Raw genomic sequence first — 23063 nt, forward strand, 5'->3', positions numbered from 1 at the left:
CTTTGTCCTTTTTTGGAGTGATTAGCGTTACATTTGCTTCTGTTTTTTTAAAAAATAAAACAAACATGCAAGCCCACTGAAAACAATAGGCATGAGACTTGGACACTCCACCAAAGCTACACAAATGGTCAAGAAACACTGCCTCGTTAGCTATGAGAAATGTAAATTAAAACTATGATGCGATCCCACTATAGCTACCAAATTGCTATAATGTGAAAGGCCTGACAACAAAGTTCCACTCCTAGTTACATATCCGACTCTTAGATGTATAATTATGGTATTCATTCAACAGATATCCCCTAACAACAGGGATAAATGTTAAAATGTTAAGCCAAAGAAGGCAGACAAAAGAAATACATGCTGGGTGATTCTGTTACTATCAAGTTTAAAAACAGGCAAAACTATTGTGTGAGGTTAGAAGTCAGGATAGTGGTACTTTTGGGGAGGAAAGAAGAAGTATATGGCTATGTTTACCTGGTGATAATTTATTCAGATATCATATATGCTTATAACTATATACTTTTATACATGTTTGTTATATTTCAATTAAAAAGGTAATTTTAAAAAATAAGAAAATTTGAAAGGAGTATATGCCACTTTTTTAGAGCTTATATTTCTGATCAGAATGTTCTGCTGTATTGTAAATTTCTCTTTAAATTTGCTAAGGGCAGTTTATAAAGACATCTTGTAGCCCATGGAGTGGCTCATAGGAGTTAAATGTTTATCTTGGTCTTCTCTACTCCCTTTGACATAGTTGTACTCTAGAGACAGCCGGACACAGGGATGAATGAATGAGCACAAGGGTAGAGAAGTCCTCATTTTTCCCAAGTCTTTCCATTAATTCTGGTGTTAGAAAAAAATGGTCTGATAATTTCCAGACCAAAGAATACTCTATTCCCCACAAAAATAAGCAGAAAAAATTCTCTAGTGCAGTGGTTCTCAACCTTCCTAATGCCACGACTCTTTAATACAGTTCCTTGTGTTGTGGTGACCCCCAACCATAAAATTATTTTCGTTGCTACTTCATAACTGTAATTTTTGTTACTGTTATGAATCGTAGTGTAAATATCTGATATTAGGCAACCCCTGCAAAAGGGTCATTCAACCCCCAAAGGGGTTGCTACCCACAGGTTGAGAACTGCTGCTCCAGTGGATATGATCCATCCAGATCAATTAAATGAGGATCTCTGGGGGGAGGTTTAAACATTGGCATATTTTTAGAAGTTCCCCCAGGTGATTCTAATGTACAGCCAGAATTGAGAACCACTATCTGAAAGTAATTTCTAAATAAGATGCTTAAGTTTAATTTAATAATTTAAAAATCTATTTATAATATTTAGCCATATGGGAATTCACAGATTTTTGATGGGCATGGTAGCACATTATGGTGCTTGAACAGATGTAGTTAGAACTTCAGAGAAGGCTTGTCTTTACAGATTGGTCTCTGTGTCTTTGACCTGTCACTGTCACCTGGTGGCAGTGAACTTGAATTGTAGGGCTCATTTTCTGAGAGGTTAATTAGACCCTTTGCAGATCTGAATTCTGCAAAAAGGAAGTCATAAGGTCACAATTCTGCGTGAGTGTTAATGAATGACTTACACGCTGCTGAAACTGCAAATCTATTCCCTCATGTTTTCTGTTTTTATTTCTTAAAATATAACTTAGCCTCAGCCACCAGACATTGAAAGAATTTCAAAATGCACATAGTTACTGGGACTTTTATAAGACCAAGATAAACCTGAGAAGAGATTGGCAGCTGAGATAAATGTTTCTTCCTCTCTGGCTCCACTAGCCTTGCTGGTGACCCAGAAATCCAGAGGGAAGAGCTAAGGACTGTGGTAAGAACTGGGATGCAGGTATTGAGAGAAACACTCAAGAATTAACTTAGAATTTCTAACATTGCAATTTCTATTGTATGTTTTAGAGTGGCAGACTCTATGGAGTGTGAATAGAACACATTTGGGGAATTTTTCCCCTAACATCATAAATTTTAAGAATTCAAGGGCCTCTGGTAATCTAATCTACCCACCTCCTTTTCAGAGATAAGCAAACCGATGCCCAGAGAGGGTGAGTGACTTGTTCAAACCCACACAGCAAGAAAAGGGCAAATTCTTAGGACTAAATTCTACTTCTGGCTGTCAGTTCTAAGCTCTTCCCACCATAACATGCCATTTTTACTTTCCTCTCAATTTTACTATCCTCTCAATTTGCATGTTCCCCTAAATATGTTTTTCAATTTAATAAAGTATTTATTTGTTCAAATCCATCTTTAAAAATAAAACAACTCTGCCTTAACACTTTGCTCCCTGCCATCTACCGATCCGACACACATACTTACAACTTTGCCACAATTCTCCTCCCCACACTCCAGTGGCTGGGTGTTCAGAGTTGCTGGAGTGTAAAGTTGCAGGCAGGAAGTGGAAGCTGGCAGGCTATGGTCCTGGGGTGAGAGGGGCTTAGAAGCAATGTTAAGGAATGTGGATGGTAGCAGATGCTGGCATGGTTGTGGAGACCAGGGAACACTTTGACACTGCTGGAGGGATTACAGCTAATACAGCTTCTGTGGACAGAAGTATAAAGAATCCTCAAAGAGCTAAATGTAGACCTTCCATCTGATCCCACAATGCCATTACTAGGTGTCTACTCAGAAGAAAAAAAATGTTTTATCATAAGGATGTCTGCACTAGAATGTTTATCACAGCTGAATTCACAATTGCCAAGATGGGGAATCCACCCAAGTGCCCATCAACTCATGAATGGATGAATATACTGTGGTATATATGTACCATGGAATACTATTCAGCCATTAAAAAACATGGAGACCTTACATCTTTTATATTATCCTGGATGGAGTTGAAGAACATTCTCCTTAGTAAAGTATCGCAAGAATGGAAAAGCAAGTATGCAGTGTACTCAATGCTAATATGAAACCAGCAGATGAACGACTACATATCCACATAAGAGAAAAGCACAATTAATTCAAGTGGAAAGGGAGAGGGGAAGAAGGAGGGTGCACGATGTAAGGGTGTACGGCACACCCCCTGGGGGTGGGGCTCAACTACACCTTGGACTTCACCTAACTATCAAACAATGTAACCTAATCGTTTGTAGCCTCAAATTAACCTGAAATTTTAAAAAGTCAGTAAAGTTGTAATACAAAAAGAGACATGTAGACAGTTGTCTACACTATGATAGTTCAAATCCATTCTCCTACAGTGCAAAGAATGGATTTGAAGGGGACAAGACTGGATGAAGAGAAGTTTGAAGGCCAATGCAGTGGTCGAGATAAATAATGAGAAGATGAACCGAGCAACTTAGGAGATAAAACTGATGAACCTTGATTGGAGATGAGGGGAATGGAGAAGTCAAGAACAACTGTGTAGCTGGTAAATAGAGAGTGGTACCACTAAATGAAAGCAAAAATTTTGAGAAGGTAAAGAAATGATGCTAAATTTGCTTTTGGACATGTTGAGTTTGAAGTACAGAATTCTGGCGCAGGGTTGGATATATGCCAGCATGACATTCAGGGGAGCAGTCTGGGTTAGAGATAGCAAGCTAGTACTCTTAGGAAGTAGAACCCCTCGGGAATCATGGTCCACAAGGTGCCCAAGGCAGAGCTGGAAGAAACAGAGCTTGGAGAATCAGGCAGTACCCAACCTTGATCTTTAAGATCTTAGGGAGTTGGAATTCCACCTTTCAGGTTATGGGAGCCATTGAAGGGTTTAAGCCACAGAATAGCATGGACAGATCTGATCTATACAAATGACTTGAGTGGCAGTGTGGAAAATAAATCGGATGGAGGAAAGAGTAGAGGCAAATAGGCATACTAAAAGTTGTTTGAGTAAAGAAGAATAAAAAAATGGTTAAAACTTGAATATATATGGCAGCAACAAAGTTGTGAGGGAGAGAAAGAGGCAAATTATATCCATGGGGATAATTCACAAATTCAACAAATACAAAGGGTGCCCAAAAATGTGTACACACTTTTTTTTTTTTGAGGCAGAGCCTCAAGCTGTCCCCCTGGGTAGAGTGCTGTGGCATCACAGCTCACAGCAACCTCCAACTCCTGGGCTCAAGCGAGTCTCCTGCCTCCGCCTTCCAAGTAGCTGGGACCACAGGCACCCGCCACAACACCAGGCTATTTCTTTTTTGGTTCCAGCCATCGTTGTTTGGCGGGTCTGGGCTGGATTCGAACCCGCCACCTTAGGTGTATGTGGCTGGCGCCTTAGCCACTTGAGCCACAAAGAAGTTGAATTGAAGCTCCCATTCCTGATCAAGCATACGTAGACATGATACCCACATCCATTTTACCTGCAGTTCATACGCTTTTTGGGAAAGGTAGATTTTACTTCCACAAGATATCTTAAAATGTGTATAAATTTTGGCACCCCCTGTATATGTGGCAGGATAAATAATATAGTTCTATATGAATACTTGCAGGCTTCCACCCTCCTCCAGTCTTCTAAGTAGGGATTTTGAGTCTGTTTTGAGAGGAGAGGGTATATGAGGGAGATGGCCCAACTACCATGCTGTGCAAAGTGATCCATTTTGTAGAGAAAATGAATGGGTAAGAGACTTTTAGTGCATTCTATGTGTCATACTCTGTAATCACCCTTTGGTATTTGGGGAAGATTACAGTAAAGGTGTACATTACCTTTCCGTGTTTTTCTTGTTGATGCTATACTGGGCAAAGATGGTGCTGCAGATAGGACCAGGTGCATCCAGGTGACTTTCACACTAACAGAATGAGTAGGTCTTAGTGATCAATCAGTTATGGAAGGCGATGGAGAGGGAGGAATCCAAAATAGCTCCTACAGGGGCACTGGAATTCTGGTGAGGTTTACTGACAAAGAGACAGGGTCAGTCAGGATCAGGGTAGGGGAAGCAAGTCCTTTTTGATCATGAGGAGTTTGAGGTACTTGAGGGATGGTCAAGTGCAAAAGCCCAGCAGGTGATCAAAATTGACTGACATTTTGTGGTATTTATAACAAATAAATATAAATGTACACCTATATGAATATATAGGGCTAAAGAAAATGAGAAAATCAAGAGACAGACTGAGGGTGACATTCTTATTTAAGGAATGCTTAGTTAAGGAACAGGAGCTATTCAAAGAGGCTGAGTAGACACAGCCAAATGTGAGGGAGAAAACCAGGACAGCAGGTGTCAAAGAGGCCAGGGAAGAAAAACAAAGGGAGTGTCAAATGTCACAGAGAAGTATAGATGACAGCTAAGTGACTGGATTTAGTAATTGAAGGTGCTATGGTCTGAAGGCTTGTGTTTCCCCAAATTCCTATGTTCAAATCCCAGTCCCCCAGGGGATGGGATAAGAGGAGTCTTGGTGAGATGACTAGGGCATGAGGCTGGAGCCCTCATGGATGGGATTACTGTCCTTATAAATGAAGCCTTAAAAAGACCCATGGCCCCTTCCACCATGTGAGGAAGCAACAGAAAGTCACCGTCTGTAAGGAAGTGGGTGCTCGCCAGATACCAAATCTGCAGGCACCTTTCTCTTAGACTTCCCAGCCTCCATAGTGTGAGTAATAAATTTCTGTCTTTTACAAGCTACCTAGTCAATAGTATTTTGTTATAGCTGCCTAGACAAGACTAAGACAGGAGGTGACAATTATTCTTAGCAAAGGCAATCACAAGAAGATGATAGAGAAAGAATCCTGATTCTTTCAGTAGGTAGAGGAAAGGAGGAATGAGAGATGTAAGTAGAATACTCACAGAAGCAGCTGGTTTGTGAAGGAGAGGGGAATATAGGATGACATTAAAGAGATAAGGGACGCATTTGGGGGGAGCTATTTTGTTTGCTATTTATTTTAAAAATGGTTGTGACTGGAGTATATTTATAAACAAAGGGATCGAAAGGCAGATTAAGTTAAATGTTTGTAGAAACAAAGTTCAGGGAAAGGCAGAAAGGATAGGAATTTAGTGTGTGAGTGCAGAGTTTATACTGAGACCTGAGGGATTCAGGGTAGAGGGCTGAAGGTGACAAGAGGGTGAGTGAAAAGGTTAGATAATGAAGAGGATTCACAGCAGATGGCAGTGAGGAGATAACAGAGGAAGCTATTCTGAAGTCCATAGTCCAAGTGGATAGTAGAGTGTAATTTCCTTCAACAAGCAAAGAGGTGGGAGTCGAATGCCGACTGTGCTCTGTGCTGGGCTAGCTAATACAGGACGAGATGAGTAAAGTGCCATGACTCTCGTTGTCTCTGGAACTCACCAGAAAACTACTGAACTTGTGTCCCTGCCTCTCCTTCTGCTTACCCTTTCTCCCCATCCCTTGCCTTTCTTTTTCTGTTGTTTTTGTTTTCTTTTTTGAGACAGAGTCTTGCTATGTCGCCCTCAGTAGAGTGCCAGTGCGTCACAGCTCATAGCAACCTCCAACTCCTGGGCTTAGGCGATTCTCTTGCCTCAGCCTCCCAAGTAGCTGGGACTACAGGCACCTGCCACAATACCTGGCTATTTTGTTGTTATTGTTGTCCTGGTTGTTTGGCAGGCCCAGGCTGGGTTTGAACCTGCCAGCCCCAGTGTATGTGGCCAGTGCCCTAGTCACTGAGTCTACAGGCGCTGAGCCTCTTCTGTTTTATCCTCTCTGTCCTTGTCGTCCCCCTCTTTCTGCCTCTGCCGCAGGCTCCCTTCTGCCTCTTCTTCCTGTGTCTTCATCTACACCTGCATCACTCTGCCTCCATCTGTTCCTTCCCCCTTCTCCCTGTCCTCAAAGTAGCTCAAACAAGAAAACAAACTTGCTTTTTAGTATTGAGGAAGCTTTTGCTGCTTCTGTTTATTTTTTGAAACAACGAAGTAGAAATTTTACACTTCTTTCTCTAAAACTAATGGTGCATGAGTTTCAGTTAGGTTACTCTGTTGGTTAATGACCTGGGATGAAAGAAACCTCCCACCCATTTGTTAGGGCCTATGTGCAGGGAAGCAGAATGTTTCATTTGCAACAGACAATGTTTATTTTGCACCTAGTGTTGACTCCAGGAGAAAGAAAGGACTTAAACCATAGTCTTGAAGACAATAATGTTTCCCAAGTTTGCAGTCATTGTACTAGCAAATAAAATGAACAAGAAAAACAAAAACAGAAAATGTATATCAATATCCGTACATTTAGTATTACAATTGAAATTCAAATAATAGGAGGATATTTTTAAAAATCTGGTCAAAAAACACAGGTTGCTTCTGAAATATCATACTTTTACACTGTCTGTTGCTAGCCAAGAAAATTAGTGTCCTCTTCATTCTTCTGGCTTCTTGGCAACAAAGAGAGTTGAGGCCTTATGTTGTCCTGGTAACAGTGGGTGACACTCCCCAGACTGCTGAAAGGGTCCTACCCAGCCCACACACAGCACCACAGGTCCTAACTTTGGCTGCAGACTCTTCTGGAGCAGAAACACAACTGGGTTTGACACTGACTTTGGCATCTTTAGGTGTCTTAAGGCTAGGAGTTTTCAACTGTGTTTCTACAGAACGAGCCCTCCACATTGAAAATTATTTCTGTTGAAAGCAGTTATGTAAAAATCGCATCCATTGTTGCAAGGTAAATTCTGAGCCCAGTCCAATGACTGCCTAAATGGTCATGTCATTACCTTTATAAAATAGTGCCCCAATTTTATAACTTTTAAATAGCACCTCTAATTATATACTTCTTGCTTAAATATTTTGACATGCCCCTTCTAAAGAAATATTTGATTTTTTAAAAAGTTAATTTTTATGAGAGAAAAATTCAGAATGGAAAGGAGAATCTTCAGAGGGCTGCAGGGTATCAAGCTGATGAGGGCAGTCCAGAAGTTCAGGTTTAGAAGCCCAGAAATAAAGACTGCTTCAGGAGCGTGGGAGCAAGTCCCCCCAAGGGTGGCAACACAGCTGCCCAGGGACTTAAGAATGTCGTAGACTTATGTGAATGATCTTCACAGCTAGCAATGAGGCAAGAGCCAGAAGCAGCCCTTACAAATTGTAGAAGAGATGAAATCTGTCTTTTTATTTTCTAACCTTTTGAATGTTTTGCAGACCACACTCTATCCTACAAATTTATGCATCCTTCATACACCTCACACTCTCCTATCCTCCCGTGCCTAGATCCTTGATGGCTGCCTTTCATAGAACAAAGGGAAGTATCTAATAAAATAATTCACAGTGAATTACTAATTGGAGGCTTGGTGCCTGTAGCTCAGTGGCTAGGGTGCCAGCTATGTACACTGGGGCTGGCGGGTTCAAACCCAACCTGGGCCTGCTAAAACAACAATGACAACTACAACAACAACAAGAAAATAAATAAATAAATAAAAATAAAATAATAATTACTAATCGGAGAAAAACTAACTTCATTCTATTCTTTCAGTGGTATTTACATTTTAAAGGAGAGCCTTACAGAGTAATGCTCAACTCAAAGCAGACTACATTTCAGAGAAGAATTTTGGCTGGTGTGGCAGGCAACTGGGGCGGTGCATGAGGCAGGAAGAGCACACTCCCACCCCTAGGAGCTGTCCTATGGTGGTTGTCTATTCACCATGTGAAAAAAATCACCTTTTGACATGGGTCCATGAAAATTATTGTGAAGTGCTATCTACTTTATCCAAAAGGACCTCAAACCTGTCTTTTCCCTCTCTTTCTGCCCACTTCTGACACCTAAACCCTGTGGTTAATTTCTTAAGAAAGTCTCAAGGCAAAAATGGTTACAAACATAAATAGAGTACTTACTTCCATAGGTGTGACTTCGTGGATATTTAAAGACATAAAAACAATGTCAGCCCCCGTTTGGTCATTCTTAAGAGTTAAGGCTATCAAGTCCCTCTGTAATTTATTTTAGGAGTTTGATAAGACCAAAGCTTCCTTCACAGAGCGTAAGGCTCTCCTCACATCAGGTTTAACCTGGCTTTCTTTTAAATAAATAAGTTTTGCTTGCTAACTTATGCTCTTCTCTCATCTTTCACCCTTTCCCTTCTCCCACCTGCATTTCTCAGGACAAACGTTGCCTTTCACTTCACTGCCAGCCCTTCTCAACCTCAGGTAAGTGAAAAGTTCCAAGAGTTTTCAAGAGCCTACCAAAGAAACCATGGTAACAGGTAGAGTCAGCATGTGGTGTTGCCCTTGGTCTTTCACAACTAGAGAAATAACCTGTATTTGTGTTCTGGTTTGTTACTTATGATACTGGGGTTTTGGATACATTTAATTTTATCACTTTAGTTGATGTAAAACAGGAGGCATGACATTTGTTTTCAGGTGTTCCTTGGCTCAATCTGTTTGAGTAAATCATGTACCTACTCCTACCAATCTCCTGCCCCAGTGTGGTCGCTCTTGAGAGTCAAGACCATCAAATCTCTGTGCAGTTGATTAGATTGGACTTGGTGCTGGGGACATGAGGATGAAGAAGAGAGAGACACAGCTTCTTCCATAACAGATCTGGTAGTTGGGAGGAAGGGAGAGAGGAAATAGAAGGCTGACACTAAACAGATACACAAATAATAACTGATCTGGAAATATAATGCAATAAAAATAGGACTAATTTTCATTTTTACAATGTTGTGGGTGGGATGAATTAGTTCCATCCAGAACATATTACAACATATTATATTAACCTGTTGTGAATCTGCTACAATCACTGACGTGCTGGTAAATATTTGACATCTGATTCTCAGAAAGAAAGCCCTGATTTGTAGTGTTTGCCTGTTTCTGTGGTGTAAATACCTCTACCATGGCTGATTTCATATTGCCATTGCAATGTTGAAAACTGATTGCCAGTGCAATCAGTTCATAGAAGCCTGTGAGAACCTCCAACTTTTAAGAGTTTCATTTCCGCTTTCAGTGTCAAGTCTCTGCAGTGCATACATACTGCCATCCAGTGGCAAGAGAGGGCCACAGGCCCATGACCTATTGTCCTCAACGTTAACTGACCATTTGATTTCAAGTTGGTTTGGTTTTTTTGTTTGTTTGTTTGTTTTGCTTTTGAGACAGTCTCATTCTGTCACCCTGGGTAAAGTGCTGTGGCATTATCATAGCTCACATCAACCTCAAACTCTTGGACTCAAGAGATCCTTTTGCCTCAGCCCCCCAAGTATTCGAGACTACAGGCACCTACCACTATGTGTGCCCTACTAGGGTGTTTTTGTTGTTTCTATTTTTAGTAGAGATGGGGTCTCACTCCTGTTCAAGCAGGTCTAAAACTATTTTTTTTTTTTTTTTTAGGCAGAGTCTCACTCCATCACACCAAGTAGAGTGCTATGGAGTAATAGCTCACAGCAACCTCAAACTCTTGGGCTTGAGCAATAATATCTTGCCTCAGCCTCCCAAGTAGCTGGAATTACAGGCACCCACCACTGCACCTGGCTAGTTTTTCTATTATTAGTAGAGACGGGATCCTTGCTCATGCTGGTCTTGAGCTCAAGCTATCCACTTGCCCTTGCCTCCCAGAGTGGTAGGATTACAGGTGTGAGCCAACCACTCTTGGCCTCAAGAAATACTTAGAAAGCACCAGTTACTAGATGCAATGGGAGATACCTAAAGAAAGAGAACAACTTTCACTCTAAATACAGAAAAATACAGTTTAATAGTTCTTCACAGAGCTATAATAAATATGATATACTAAATGTTGTATTCACTATACAATATAATAAAAGAGCTTGTAGGCTGAAAAATCAGTAATAAGTATATATTATATCTTTTTTATTTTTAAAAAGTGAGTAAATATTAAAGCCTAAATAATTTGCATATAAACCTCAAACTGTAGTAAAATATACTTAGAACAAACCAATAGAACAAAACAAATTCCTTGACTTCTATGTAAGTCTCACTTTACTGTTCCCATTTTGGCTTGTATTTTATATCCTCTTTGATTGCAAAAGAAAGTTTTCTGTTTCTATAAACTCACTCAAAGGACTGCACATTCTCACATAACTGATGGCAATCACTGTCTGCCTCTATTTCTGTAGATAGAACTAGAAACAGGGCAGGTAGTCAGGACCAGGTGGTAAGTTTTAGCCTAAATTCCAGCCATTGCTTTTGGTACTTCTCATTTGCTTCTTTCTTTAAAAGTAGCTTGTCTGGGTAGACGTCAAAACATTTATTTGAGCTTTATGGTAACTTAGAAATAAAGAAGGTTGATAATATTTTGGCACGTAGGTAAAGTTCCAGTAGGTGGTTATTGCTTGCATTAAATCAGTTACTATCCTATATAGAAACATGTATGTTGTTCATTATTACTGACAGTAATCATAATAATGTCTTGAGTTACAAAGTGTGGTTCCCCTGAAGACCAAGAGCACCTCTTGGGAATTCCAGTCTACTCATCTTCTGAAGAGCCCTGTACTATATGTATTTGAATCATGCTTCAAAAATCGCCTTTTGAGGGTATTGCCATCTGTTATGAGGTGTAAATATATTTCCAAATAGCATGATTAATGACATCCTTAATCTCAAGATGGTTTTTCCCCATTAGAAAGCTCTGGGTTATTGAAAAACATTTTATTTCTACTGCCTTAGTGCTCAAAATATGGTTAGTAAAGAGGATGGCTGAAAACAAAATTAGGTTTTGATCTGCTTTGCCTCTCTTTTAAAAATAATAAATTTATTAGAGTCTAAGGATATGGAGCTTCTTTGGGTTGGTTTCCTTAAAATCTTTATCATAAGCTTAACATAGCTTCTCAACCAGTTATCATATTTGTAACTACTGGACAAAATTCTCCTTTCTTCATCATCAGCAACATGTGTACAATTCAAAGTTAATACATTTTTCCAGTGGATTCATAATCTAAGTAGTTAAGTAGTACTATGTATAACTTCTTTCAATTAGAAATGTTTCTTGTTTGGTTTTTGGTTTTTGGGTTTTTTGGTTTTTTTGAGACAGAGTCTCACTATGTTGCCCTTGGTAGAGTGGGGTAGCATCACAGCTCACAGCAACCTCAAACTCTTGGGCTGAAGTGATTCTCTTGACTCAACCTCCCAAGTATAGAAATGTTTCTTGATTCTGGTGACATTTGGGGCCTACTTTAAAAGATACTTCAGCCTGCCAAAAATTGTGGAGATATTTCAAAGGACCATACGTAGGCTTTGATCTTTCTATCTAAATATCTTCTCAGTATATTCCAGCCAGCAAATAGATTCTGCAGAGAAAGATCTAGGGGAAAGATTGGTCTAGTGCTAATTCTTAACTGTGAGAAGGCCTTTCCAGTATGGGGCTTCATATTTCAGAATGACCATACAGAAGTAAATTTTGTCTCATGTTATATCCTGTATATCTCTAGTTCAAAGAAGTTGGGGTGGCATTTTTTAGGTAGGAAATAGACTGAAATGTGGCAAAGTTTGGTTGAGAAGGAAATGGTCATACAACAGAAAAATGAAATGGTATCTTTGTTTATTTACTGCTGTCTTCCTCATGTCTGGCACAGCACCCTGCACCCATTGCACCCACAGAGCAATTAGTTGCTCAATATGTATGAGATAAATGGCTGAGATTTACATATGAATTTTGCACCTAATAGTAGAGAAAACAATCCCATTCATGTGAAAATAAATGTCTTTTTTTTCTTATTCTCAGTATTTTCTATACAAGTTTCCTGAAGATGTGGACTCAGTTATCATTAAAGTAGTATCTGAAATGGCTTATCCATGTTCTGTTGTCTCAGTCCAGAATATCATGGTGAGTGCTGATAACTTGTCAACCTTATAATATGGAGCAATAATACTATCCCAGAACAAATGAAAGAGAGGGTTGGGGACCAGGTCACCCTCTTAATGTGTATCTCCCCCAAAATTACCAAATAGTAAGAACAGTATCTGTGAAGACAAGTGGGCAGTCCATGTTTGAAGACATTCATTTAAAGAGATAAAGAATAGTTGACTTCTCACCAAAATCAACAAAGAAAACAAGGAGGGAGGGAGGGAAGAAGGGAGGATCATGAAAAAAAAAACAAAAGAGATCAAGTTGTGGGTTCCCCAAGAAAAATAAAATGGAAACCTACCATTTGTTTTTGAAATTTTATTATAACATTGGGTCCTTTCTATCTCTCAAGGTCTTAACAAAAAAATGGGGAAACTGTTATATTTTTGAGACAATTAGTTTATAGTTCCCTTTAATATAAAGTGACTGACTTTAGAGGACAAGGCACCAAGCTCCCTTGACTATCTTAGGGAAGAACTTTTCATGGTTTCTGTCCTAGTAAGGACGCCCCTGCTCTGTGATCCAGGTGAAAAGGCCCTGACAGGACCTGTGTGTCATATGACATTATATGATATTAAGGATGCTTTCCTTTTTATCCATCACATGTGCCGTAGTGCCCAGTTTATGATCTTGACCACAATGTGGAATTTAATGGTGTCTATCAGTCCATGACCAAGAAGGCTGCCATCACACTACAGGTAAGTCACTGCTTCTGTGGTCATTATTATCGATGACAATCCTCAATTGATAGTTTACCTACCGGACCAGCATCCAAAAGGAATGGCCATGCACTGTGGTGCTCCTTCCTTTCTGATTTGTTTAAAAACTAATATTACCTGAAATCCAAGCCTGAGTAATGGTAGACAATGCAACTCTGCCAGGTATCTGATGCAATGGGACACACATCTGACAGATCGCTTAGAGATGTAGGGCCAAAGGATTCCAATCTATTCACTTGTGTGCCAATTTAGGGTGAAGTTTATTGTATCCATTTAAAGCAATTATTATCTGAACCAGTAACAGCAAATAAAAGAGGACTTCAGCTCTGAACAAAGTGGACAGGGTCAAGGGAATATGAACCACATTTGTGCAACAGTGCACACTTTTGGTATTTGCAATCAAATGATTGTTTCAGGGGTCAATTTTAGCAAAACATACACAGGTCATGTCAGCATAATTTCAAAGAGATTCTGTCCCTGCCTTTAGGGTGGTACATATCTGAGTTTCCTGAAATTTGACCTGTTCTTTAGGGTAAGGTGATGCTGTCTATTGAAAACAAGCAAAGAATGAAGAAAGGTTAATTATAATTTAGATATTAGACCTAAAAATTAATTTTTGAGGGCCTAAGATTTAATATCCCAAATATTTGCTCCTGTTTTTAGAATTTATTTCTTCTTCAGAATTCCAGCATTCTGTGGTCCCAAATTAAAAAGGACAGTAAAATTTCCATAGTGGAGAAATTAGATTTTAGATTTAGAAAATTAGAATTTAGATTTTACATAATCCAAGACACTAAATTAATGGAGAGCAAAGCATATTAGTCCATGTCTACCTTTGGATGTGTTTGGCAATAAATTATTACTTCTCTCTTGAGCCTGTGCTTCAATCTTGGACTATGTTCTCAGTGATAGCAGAAATTTGGGGATGATATTTTTAAAAATGCAGAGTTGTAGAACTCTAATGGACCTCACAGATCATCTTGTGAACCATACTTCATTTAGGGATAAGGAAACAGGGACTCAGAGAGGCAAGTCAAAGCCTAGACCATAACTCAGGTCTTCTGACTCAAGTCATTTTCCTCCACAGCCTAAATTATTTATTTAACTACTGACTGAGTGGCTTTTAGGAAAGTTATTTATGATTAGATTTTAAAATAAAAACTTAATATACAATATTAACTATTAAACACAGGTCATTGACATACTATTTGTATGGTATCTACTGTAGTTCTAAACATTCAAATGGGTACAAAATAGATTGAGATCAGAACAGTGTATCTATTTAATTTCTTGGATGTGACAATTATCTCATTGTGGATAGTCTAGAGTACATCATGGGTATGTGAAAATCCTTTCTAAGGAACCGGAGGGCAGGGGTGAACTTTACTTTCCTCTCTTTCCTCTTTCTTTCTGCCCCCCACCCCCAGGGACTTTCTCCCTTCTTCTTGCTATCTTTTGTACTTGCCTATAATAAGGTTGTTATGTCTTATGCAGAAGAAGGATTTCCCAGGAGAGCAATTCTTTGTGGTGTTTGTGATAAAGCCTGAAGATTATGCCTGTGGAGGATCTTTCTTCATCCAGGGTAAGAGTTAGTGGGGAATACTCGGCTATTTAGGAAGACCTGGGGATGCCTTTGTCAAGAAAGAAGAAAAGAAAGAAAGAGAGAGAGAGAAATAAAAGAGGAGAGGAGAGGAAGAAGGAAGGAAGGAGAAAGAGAGGAAAGAAGGAAGGGAGGGAAGGAGGGAAGGATGGGAAGATAAGAAAAAAAGAAAGAAGAAGGGAGGAAGGAGGGGAGGAAAGAAAGAGAAAGAGAGGAAGGAAGGAAGGGAGAAAGGGAGGGAAGGAAAGAAGGAAAATGAAAGGGAAGTCAAAATTCATCTCTAGTTCCCACTAAGTAAGAGTCCTTCAGCATCACTTGGCAAGATAGTCTGAGAGATACTTGAGAAAAAAACAAAAGGAAAAAAACAATACTTCTAAAGGTATTAGAGACACTGCAAAATATCATTAGTACATTTCATCCTTTCAAAGCTTTGTATTCCCACATGCCATGTAAGGTAAGTTCACTCTGTTAACTCTTTACTCAACAAATATTTACTAAAATAAAGTAATTATCATATACAGAGGATCAAAGTTCATTTCCCAAGATTACTTTGATAGTCAGCAGCAATGAAGCCATGTGGATTTATCAGTAGTCATCATTTTCATAAGTACGTCAAGGAAAATTCAGAGTTCTCCATCCCAGTTGTAAAATTATACCTTGCAAGATAGTAAAAAAGCCAAGTATGAAACTTATCCCATTGACAAGGGGCTGCATGAGCTCTTAGGCATAATACACATAGTTTAAGTATACAGTTAACTACCTTGGAATTGGACTAGTCAGTCCACCAGCCACTGAAGAACCATGTGTGACTAGACAGAGGGTATTTACTGTTGAGTGTGACATGGTTCCCTTGGCATTTAGGTGAAATTTCTGTTTTCTTTAATCTCCTACATACATGGTTGTGGAGTTTTACTGTACCACAAGTCCTCTGATGGCTAGAAAAATGTAAGCCGAAGGAAGAGGGAGCTTTCTATTTTGTAGCTGTTTTCTTCAGATGTCCATGGATGTCAGGGGCAGGGTCAATCCTTCTTCATTGGAGAAGGGTGCTGCAACCTCTTGTACATTGTTAGTGCTACCAGAGTGCGTCTGAGCAAAGGCCCCATTGAAAGAGTCTTAACCAAAAGGGATATGAGACGGTTTGAAGGTTTAGGGGTTAGACCTTCCTCCAGTTCTTGCTAAAATAAGATTCAGCCACAAGAGTTAATTCTGGATAAATTTTTAACAACTGCTCAAAAGGGCAGCCAAGAATCTTATATCTGATTCACTGTGACTTGTTCTTTCTCTCTCTCTCTCTCTCTCTCTCTCTTTTTTTAACCAGCAAAGGAAAACCAAACCTGGAATCTACAACGAACAAAAAACCTTCAAGTGACCATTGTTCCTTCTATTAAAGGTCAGTGTTAACTCTTGAAAGCTATGCAAAGATTCTGACTTCCTGGGAAGTCATCACTGTGAAAAGTAGCCTTTCATGGATAACGTCTGGGTGACCCATCTGAATGAGCTTCTGAGGACTTAAGAATGGGTGTGATAGATGTGGGCCCTTTAAGCTGCCTTGTCTCAGACATGGTCTTCTTTACTCCCAAAGACAGCCTGACCAAAGTTGTTTCTCTCCCCCTCAGAATTTGTTTACGTGAAATCTAGCCTCTTCAGTGTCTTCATCTTCCTCTCCTTCTACTTGGGATATCTACTTGTTGTGCTTGTTCATTGTGTGAGGTAAGTGAAAGGCTTCCAAATGTTAACACCCCTTGCCTGTCTGTGCAACGATTAGAGCATAGGCTTTAGAGCCATATTGACTGGCTTCCAGTCCCCCTCAGCCACTGTGGGACCTTGCGCAAGTTACTTAACTCTCTCTGTTTCCTTATCTCTATAATGAGATAATAATTTATAGGATAGAATATCACTGCAATGCGTACATCAGTATCATGCACATAGTAAGTGCCAGTAGAGTGCTGGTGTTCATAGTCCAAGAAACGTCAAAAAAAAGGCAACTTATATATTTTTTAGACCAGAAGATACTCATTGTCAATCCTTCAGAATATAAGAAATGATCAGTTTCTTCTAACATGAAGGTTTAGAAACAGCCTTAAACATTCTACCAAAAAGTACATTTAGTGCCTTAAATAAAGCCTGAGGTACAATAAATAGCAGGGGATAATATGCTTTGATAACACATTACCCAGTGCTTTCCCGCTGTGGTAGCATCAACTTTGCAGCACAATGTCCCTTAAGGGAGAGGGAGGATAATTATGCAGTAACGGTGACCAAGGAAATTTCCCTTCACAAGAGTTTGGAGGCCCCTGATGAAAATAGCAACAGTCTTTCTAGGCCTCTCACGTCACAGCAGGGTTAAACCTTGAGAATTCCATCCTTTGCTGTGCTCTCTGTGAAACAACTACAAAAGAATGGCAGGAGGTTTACAGTAAACAAATGTTCTTTGTCTTCTTGAACTCTGTAAAGAAAACAAAGCCACATTAGGGTTTTGAGACTATTAGGCAAGAGAGACTCCATCTGTAGAAAGACCTTACAGCTACCTGAGTGATACAACTACGTGCCTTAATGACACAGGGCTATCTCTGACTCAAAATATAACTCCTTTCTGTGATCTTTGTGAAGCCTTTGAGAAATATTCTGCTTTGGAAAACAGTAGGTGACTACTGGCGAAATCTGGGACAATTTGAGCACCAAAGTTATTGAGAATTATAAACCATTGTAAGAAACTGAAATTCATGAGTCAATATTCACAAAGAAAGGAACAACCTCAGATGTACATACACCCAAATTTCAACAAATTTACTCAAACAGGTACCTTAGGGAAAGGAGCCCTTAGCAAATAATAGCAGTGGAAGGGAGGACCCTTGCATACGGCAGAATGCCAAGAGCTAACTGGTAAATATGGAGGGGCTGCTGGAGTTGAAAAAAATCACCATTTTGCAAACATTATAGTAAAGACTAGACAAGGTTAAGAATCACTACTGGATGCTAAATCTAGGGGGAGAGACCTGATGATGACCAAGATGTTTATATGGCCTCGAGATCCTCACAAATTGCTTAGTAGTTTTAAGTTAAAAGGCAGTAGGTACGCTGTGATGAAATCCAACACATGGGGTGATCAAAATTAATATCACCAAAGAGAAGATGGACATTGTGTGCCTCCAGATTGACACCCTGAGAAGGACACGGAGTCATTTATATGGCATTCCAGAAGGGCATATTTTGAAACTAATCACGTGGAAAAATTAAACAAACCCAAATGATAAACATTCTATTAAAATGTGTCATAAAAGAAAAAGACCATGGAAATGTTCCAGACTGACGGAGTCTAAGGAGCTGTGACAACTAAAGAAAATACCTCATCCCTGACAGGCTGGAGTGCTAAAAGAAAAATATACTGTAAAGGGCGTTATTGGATTGGCTAACAAAATTAGAATACAAGCCAGGCGCAGTGGCTCATGCCTATAATCCTAGCACTCTGGGAGGCCAAGGTGGGTGGATTGAGCTCATGAGTTCAAGACCAGCCTGAGCAAAAGCAAGACCCCGTCTCTACTAAAAATAGAAAAACTGAGGCAAGAGGATCGTTTGAGGCCAAGTTCAAGGTTGCTGTGAGCTATGATGCCAGGGCACTCTACCCAGGGTGACAGCTTGAGATTCTGTCTCCAAAATAAATCAAAATACAAATAAAAAATAAAAAAAATGGAATACAGATAGATAAGACATCAGTACTAAATTTGTGGAATTTGATAACTATATTGTCATTTTGTAAGAGAATATCTTTAGTCTTTGAAAATATTTAGAGATAAAAGTCTATGCTTATGCAACTTACTTTCAAATGGTCTAGAAAAATGCATATATATACGTACATGTATATATACAGCTATATATGGAGAGAACGAATGATATTATAAAGCAAATTTGATAATAACTCTAATAATAGGTGAATCTAGGTAAAGAGCATATGAGTGTTCAATGTTCTATTCTTGTTCTTGCCATTTCTCTGTAAATTTGAAATTATTTTCAAATAAAAAGTGAAAAGCAAAAAAACCAGACTACGGACAAATATTATATGAAAAATATTTACATTAACTGATTAGCATCTCAAGTAATTTATCATATCAGTCACTAATATCTAATCAGCACCTGCTCTGTGCCGGGAAGTGTGCTGAGCCCTCTAAGTAGAATATCTCATCTGATGCCCACAACAGTGGCTACTATTATTGTCGCATGTGACAGTTAAAGAAATTGAAGCATAGAAGGGTTAAATAATTTGACAAAAAATTCACAGCCAAGAAATAAAGGAGCTAGCATTTGAACTCAAGCAGCCTGGGTCCACAACCTTAGGTCTGAAGTAGCCTAATCAGGATAGGTTTGAAGTGGTCAAGGTATGTGATTCTCCCTCTCCACGGAGGCTGGACCAAAAGCCTGGCACCCCAGCAAGGATCTGGTTGAAAGAGCATTCAGAATGCTTCCATTTTGCCTAGGATGAGTTGTAACGTCATGGAAAAGAAATTCTTCTCCTCTGCCTCTCCTAGGAAGATCATCTCTACTACTGATGTTTTAGATTTTAGAAAACAGGATTACTCCTCTTTAGCTGGTATGCGTAATTAACAGATAAACAGATTAAAAATTAAGTTAATCACTGATTATCAATCTCTCTGAAGTGCTGGAAGCAAGCACAGTTTTTGAAAGCCATGATACAGACTGTTGAAACTTCTAACTTGCAAATTATTTTGCTACAGTCAAATGCACAAGCATAGATTTTTTTTCCAAATATAGATAAACTAGAAATAGAAATCTGGAGACATGAGAACTATTTGGCGTTCTAAATAGAGGAATAGACCAGGAAAAAAATGCTAATAGGAGAACATGTCCTTCATTAACAAAGCAAAATAACAAGAGTTTTCTACAAAACCATCTGAGGCCAGTCCTCTCTGCATAATGCCATTTACTTGATGAGGCCCTTAGATCTTATTATTAATACATATGAGATTTGTAGTGCATGCTATGAGCTCACGATGGAAAACATTGATAAGAGGCATGGCCCCTACCCTCCTGAATCCAGTCTTTATGCTGTATTAGCCTGAAGTTAAGCCTTGTTCCCTTCCTATGCACCAGCCCCAGCCCATTCATCATGTAACATTTACTAATCCCCCTGCAGTGAATGTGCAGGCTCTGAGCCAGGCATAGCATATGTGTTTCTTATTTGTCCTTCTCAATCCCACTGCCAGACATTGAATCCAAACTGCCCAGTCCTGATTATTTTCCTCGTCTTTGGTTCTTGTATTAGTTATCCATTGCCACAATAATGCTGCAATTTAAAAAGCCACAAAAATTCCAGTGGCATACAGCACTAAATATTTTTCTCATAAATCAGTGGGTCAGCTGGTTAGTTCTGCTAATCTGAGCTGGGCTCAGAGACCCCATCTTGGTGTGGTCATTGAGTGTGATCAGCAGAAGTGGTTGTTCCAGGCTGGCCTCTTCTGTACTTGTTTCTCCTCCCCTGGCAGCCTGGCCTGGGCTTACCTGTCTCTGAGACTGCAAAAGGCTGTCAGGCCTCCTTAAGATGTGGGTTCAGTATCGCTTTCCCCTCATTCTACTGGCCAAAATAAGTCCTGATGCCAGTCTAGATTTGAGAGCTGAAGATGTAGACTCCACCTTGTGGTTGATTCACCACAGTGCTAGATAATTGATTTTGCAGTCAATTTAGTTCAATTCTCATTTGCTGTTGTTCTTTTATTCACTGGATACTGACTGTCTTATCCTAGTTTTGTAAATCATTTAACTCTTCTTCTTCTTTTTTTTTGTATTGTTGGGGATTCATCAAGGGTATAAGAAACCAGGTTACACTGATTGCATTTGTTAGGAAAGTCCCTCTTACAATCGTGTCTTGCCCCAAAAGGTGTGGCATACACCCACTCCCCTCCCTCCTTCTCTCTCTCTGCTCTTCCTTTCCCCCACCTTGCCCTCCTTCTTTCTCTCTCTGTTCTCATTTAATTCTTCTAATGAAGAATTTTATCTGTTCCAAACCTTAGCGCAAATGTGAGTAAAGCCCATTAATGCAAATACATAACCCAAACACATCATCTTCTATGAGTCCAGATAATTGCTTGTGAGTCAACATCATTAAATTTTTAAAAAGAAACTTCACCATAGCTTCATTTGCTAGCTAGAAGAGTCAGGCCAAATCATAACTGCTCTCCTTTTTTTCTTTTTTCTTTTCTTCTAACTACTCTCCTTAATGATCTTCTTTATTCATTCAACAAATACTAAGTTATCATTTCCTATGTGCCAGCCATGTCCTAAAGGTTAGAGATGTAGGAGTGAACAAAAGAATCTAGATCCCTGCCTTGATAGAGCTTACACTGCAAAGGGGAGAAACATACAAGGAAGTAAGCAATTAATAAGGAAAATCATTCCAGCTGGTGGCAAAAAGAAAATAAATACAGTGGTATGAGAGAATGATTGGATTGGGGAAGCTAGGTGGGATTTGATTTGGCCAGCAGGGAAGGCCTCTCAGAACCAAGACCTGAAAGGCAAGGAGCAGCCACACTTTTAAGGATGTGGGGAGAAAGTGACAAACAAGAGGGAAGACCCAGAGGCAGGGATGAATTTGATGTGTCTAAGAACAAAAGAGGCCGGAAGAGATGTTCCTCCTCCAAACATACCAAGATCAGTGTGTGCAACTTCTAGGGTCTCCATCTGGAAGTAAATAAGAGCATGTACCAAAACATGGGCAGGTCTGGCCCTCAGCGTTTCTCCCCTGCCCCTCCAACCTCATTTTGGGAGAGGAGGGAAATTCACATTTTAATTGTTGACAGATTATTTCTAGATCAGCATTCAAAAATCAGTTGTATATCAATATACTAGGAATAAACAATTACAAATTAAATTAAGAAAACAATTCCAATTCCATTTATAAAAGCATCAAAAATAATAAAATACTTAGGAGTAAACTTAAGAAATTAAGTATAAAATTTGTACATTGGAAACTACAAAATATAATTAGAAGAAATTAATGAAGACCAAACTAAATAGAAAGCAATCCATGCCTGTGGACTGGAAGACTCAATATTGTTAAGATGGTGTAGCAGGCAGATGTCCATGTCTTAATCTTTAGTACCTGTGACCATATTACCATACATGTGAAAAGAAACTTTGTAGATGAGATAAAGTTATGGAGATTATCTTGGATTATTCATGGGAGCCTATTATAATCACACAGAGCCTTATGAAGGAGACAATAAGATCATAGGAAGAAGGAGAACTGAGATGTGACAAAGCAGAAGTTGGAATGGTGTCCTTTAGAGATAGAGGAAGGAGCCATGAACCAAGGAATGCCTTTAGAATCTTGAAAGGACAAGGAAGTGGATATTCCCTTGGAGCCTCCAGGAAGACTACAGACCCGTGACACTTTGATTTTAGCTACATAAGATACACAAATGACCAATAACCATATAAAAACATTGTAGTATTGTGGCGTCCAGAACTATAAGATAATAAATTTGTGTTGTTTTAAACCACTAAATCTGTGATAGTTTGGTATAGCAGCAATGAGAAACTAATATACGTACACACCAGTACTCCCCAAGTTGATCTACAGAGTCAATACAATTGCTACCAAAGTCACAGCTAGCTTTTTTACAGAAATCGACAAACTTATTTTAAAATTGATATGGAAGGCCTGTAGTCCCAGCTACTTGGGAGGCTGAGGCAGAAGAATCGCCTAAGCCCAGGAGTTGGAGGTTGCTGGAGCAACTCCGCTGCACTCTACCGAGGGCGAAAAAGTGAGACTCTGTCTCTACAAAAAAAAATTGATATGGAACGATAAAGGCCCCAAAATAGCCAAAACACTCTTAAAAAGAAAAGAACAAAGTAGGAGGATTTACACTTTCTATTATCAAAACTTACTAAAAATCAAAACTCAGTTAGTGACATAAAGAAAGACATGTACTGCTTGCTAGAGCCACACTCGCCCTGCAGGTGGTGGTAGAGGGATCTACCATTTTTGGAGGGCCCAGAACTATTTGATAGAGCCACATACGTCCCTCGGACAGAGGTGGGGGAGTCCCTTGCTCCGGGCTCCCGCACT

General features: G+C 39.4%; 1 protein-coding gene across 1 annotated transcript in view; it reads left to right on the plus strand.

The window, feature by feature from the left end:
- Positions 1-23063, plus strand: part of SIDT1 (SID1 transmembrane family member 1) — a 93853-nt gene that overhangs the window by 30213 nt on the left and 40577 nt on the right. The window contains exons 4-9 of the mRNA XM_012810051.2: positions 8973-9018; positions 12542-12643; positions 13279-13362; positions 14878-14965; positions 16302-16373; positions 16600-16693. Coding sequence (XP_012665505.1) covers positions 8973-9018; positions 12542-12643; positions 13279-13362; positions 14878-14965; positions 16302-16373; positions 16600-16693 — 486 coding nt within the window. The remainder of the gene's footprint in view (positions 1-8972; positions 9019-12541; positions 12644-13278; positions 13363-14877; positions 14966-16301; positions 16374-16599; positions 16694-23063) is intronic.

Source organism: Otolemur garnettii, unplaced genomic scaffold (genome assembly GCF_000181295.1).
Source record: "Otolemur garnettii isolate 467f Iridium unplaced genomic scaffold, OtoGar3 scaffold00122, whole genome shotgun sequence".
Classification (NCBI taxonomy): Eukaryota; Metazoa; Chordata; class Mammalia; order Primates; family Galagidae; genus Otolemur; species Otolemur garnettii.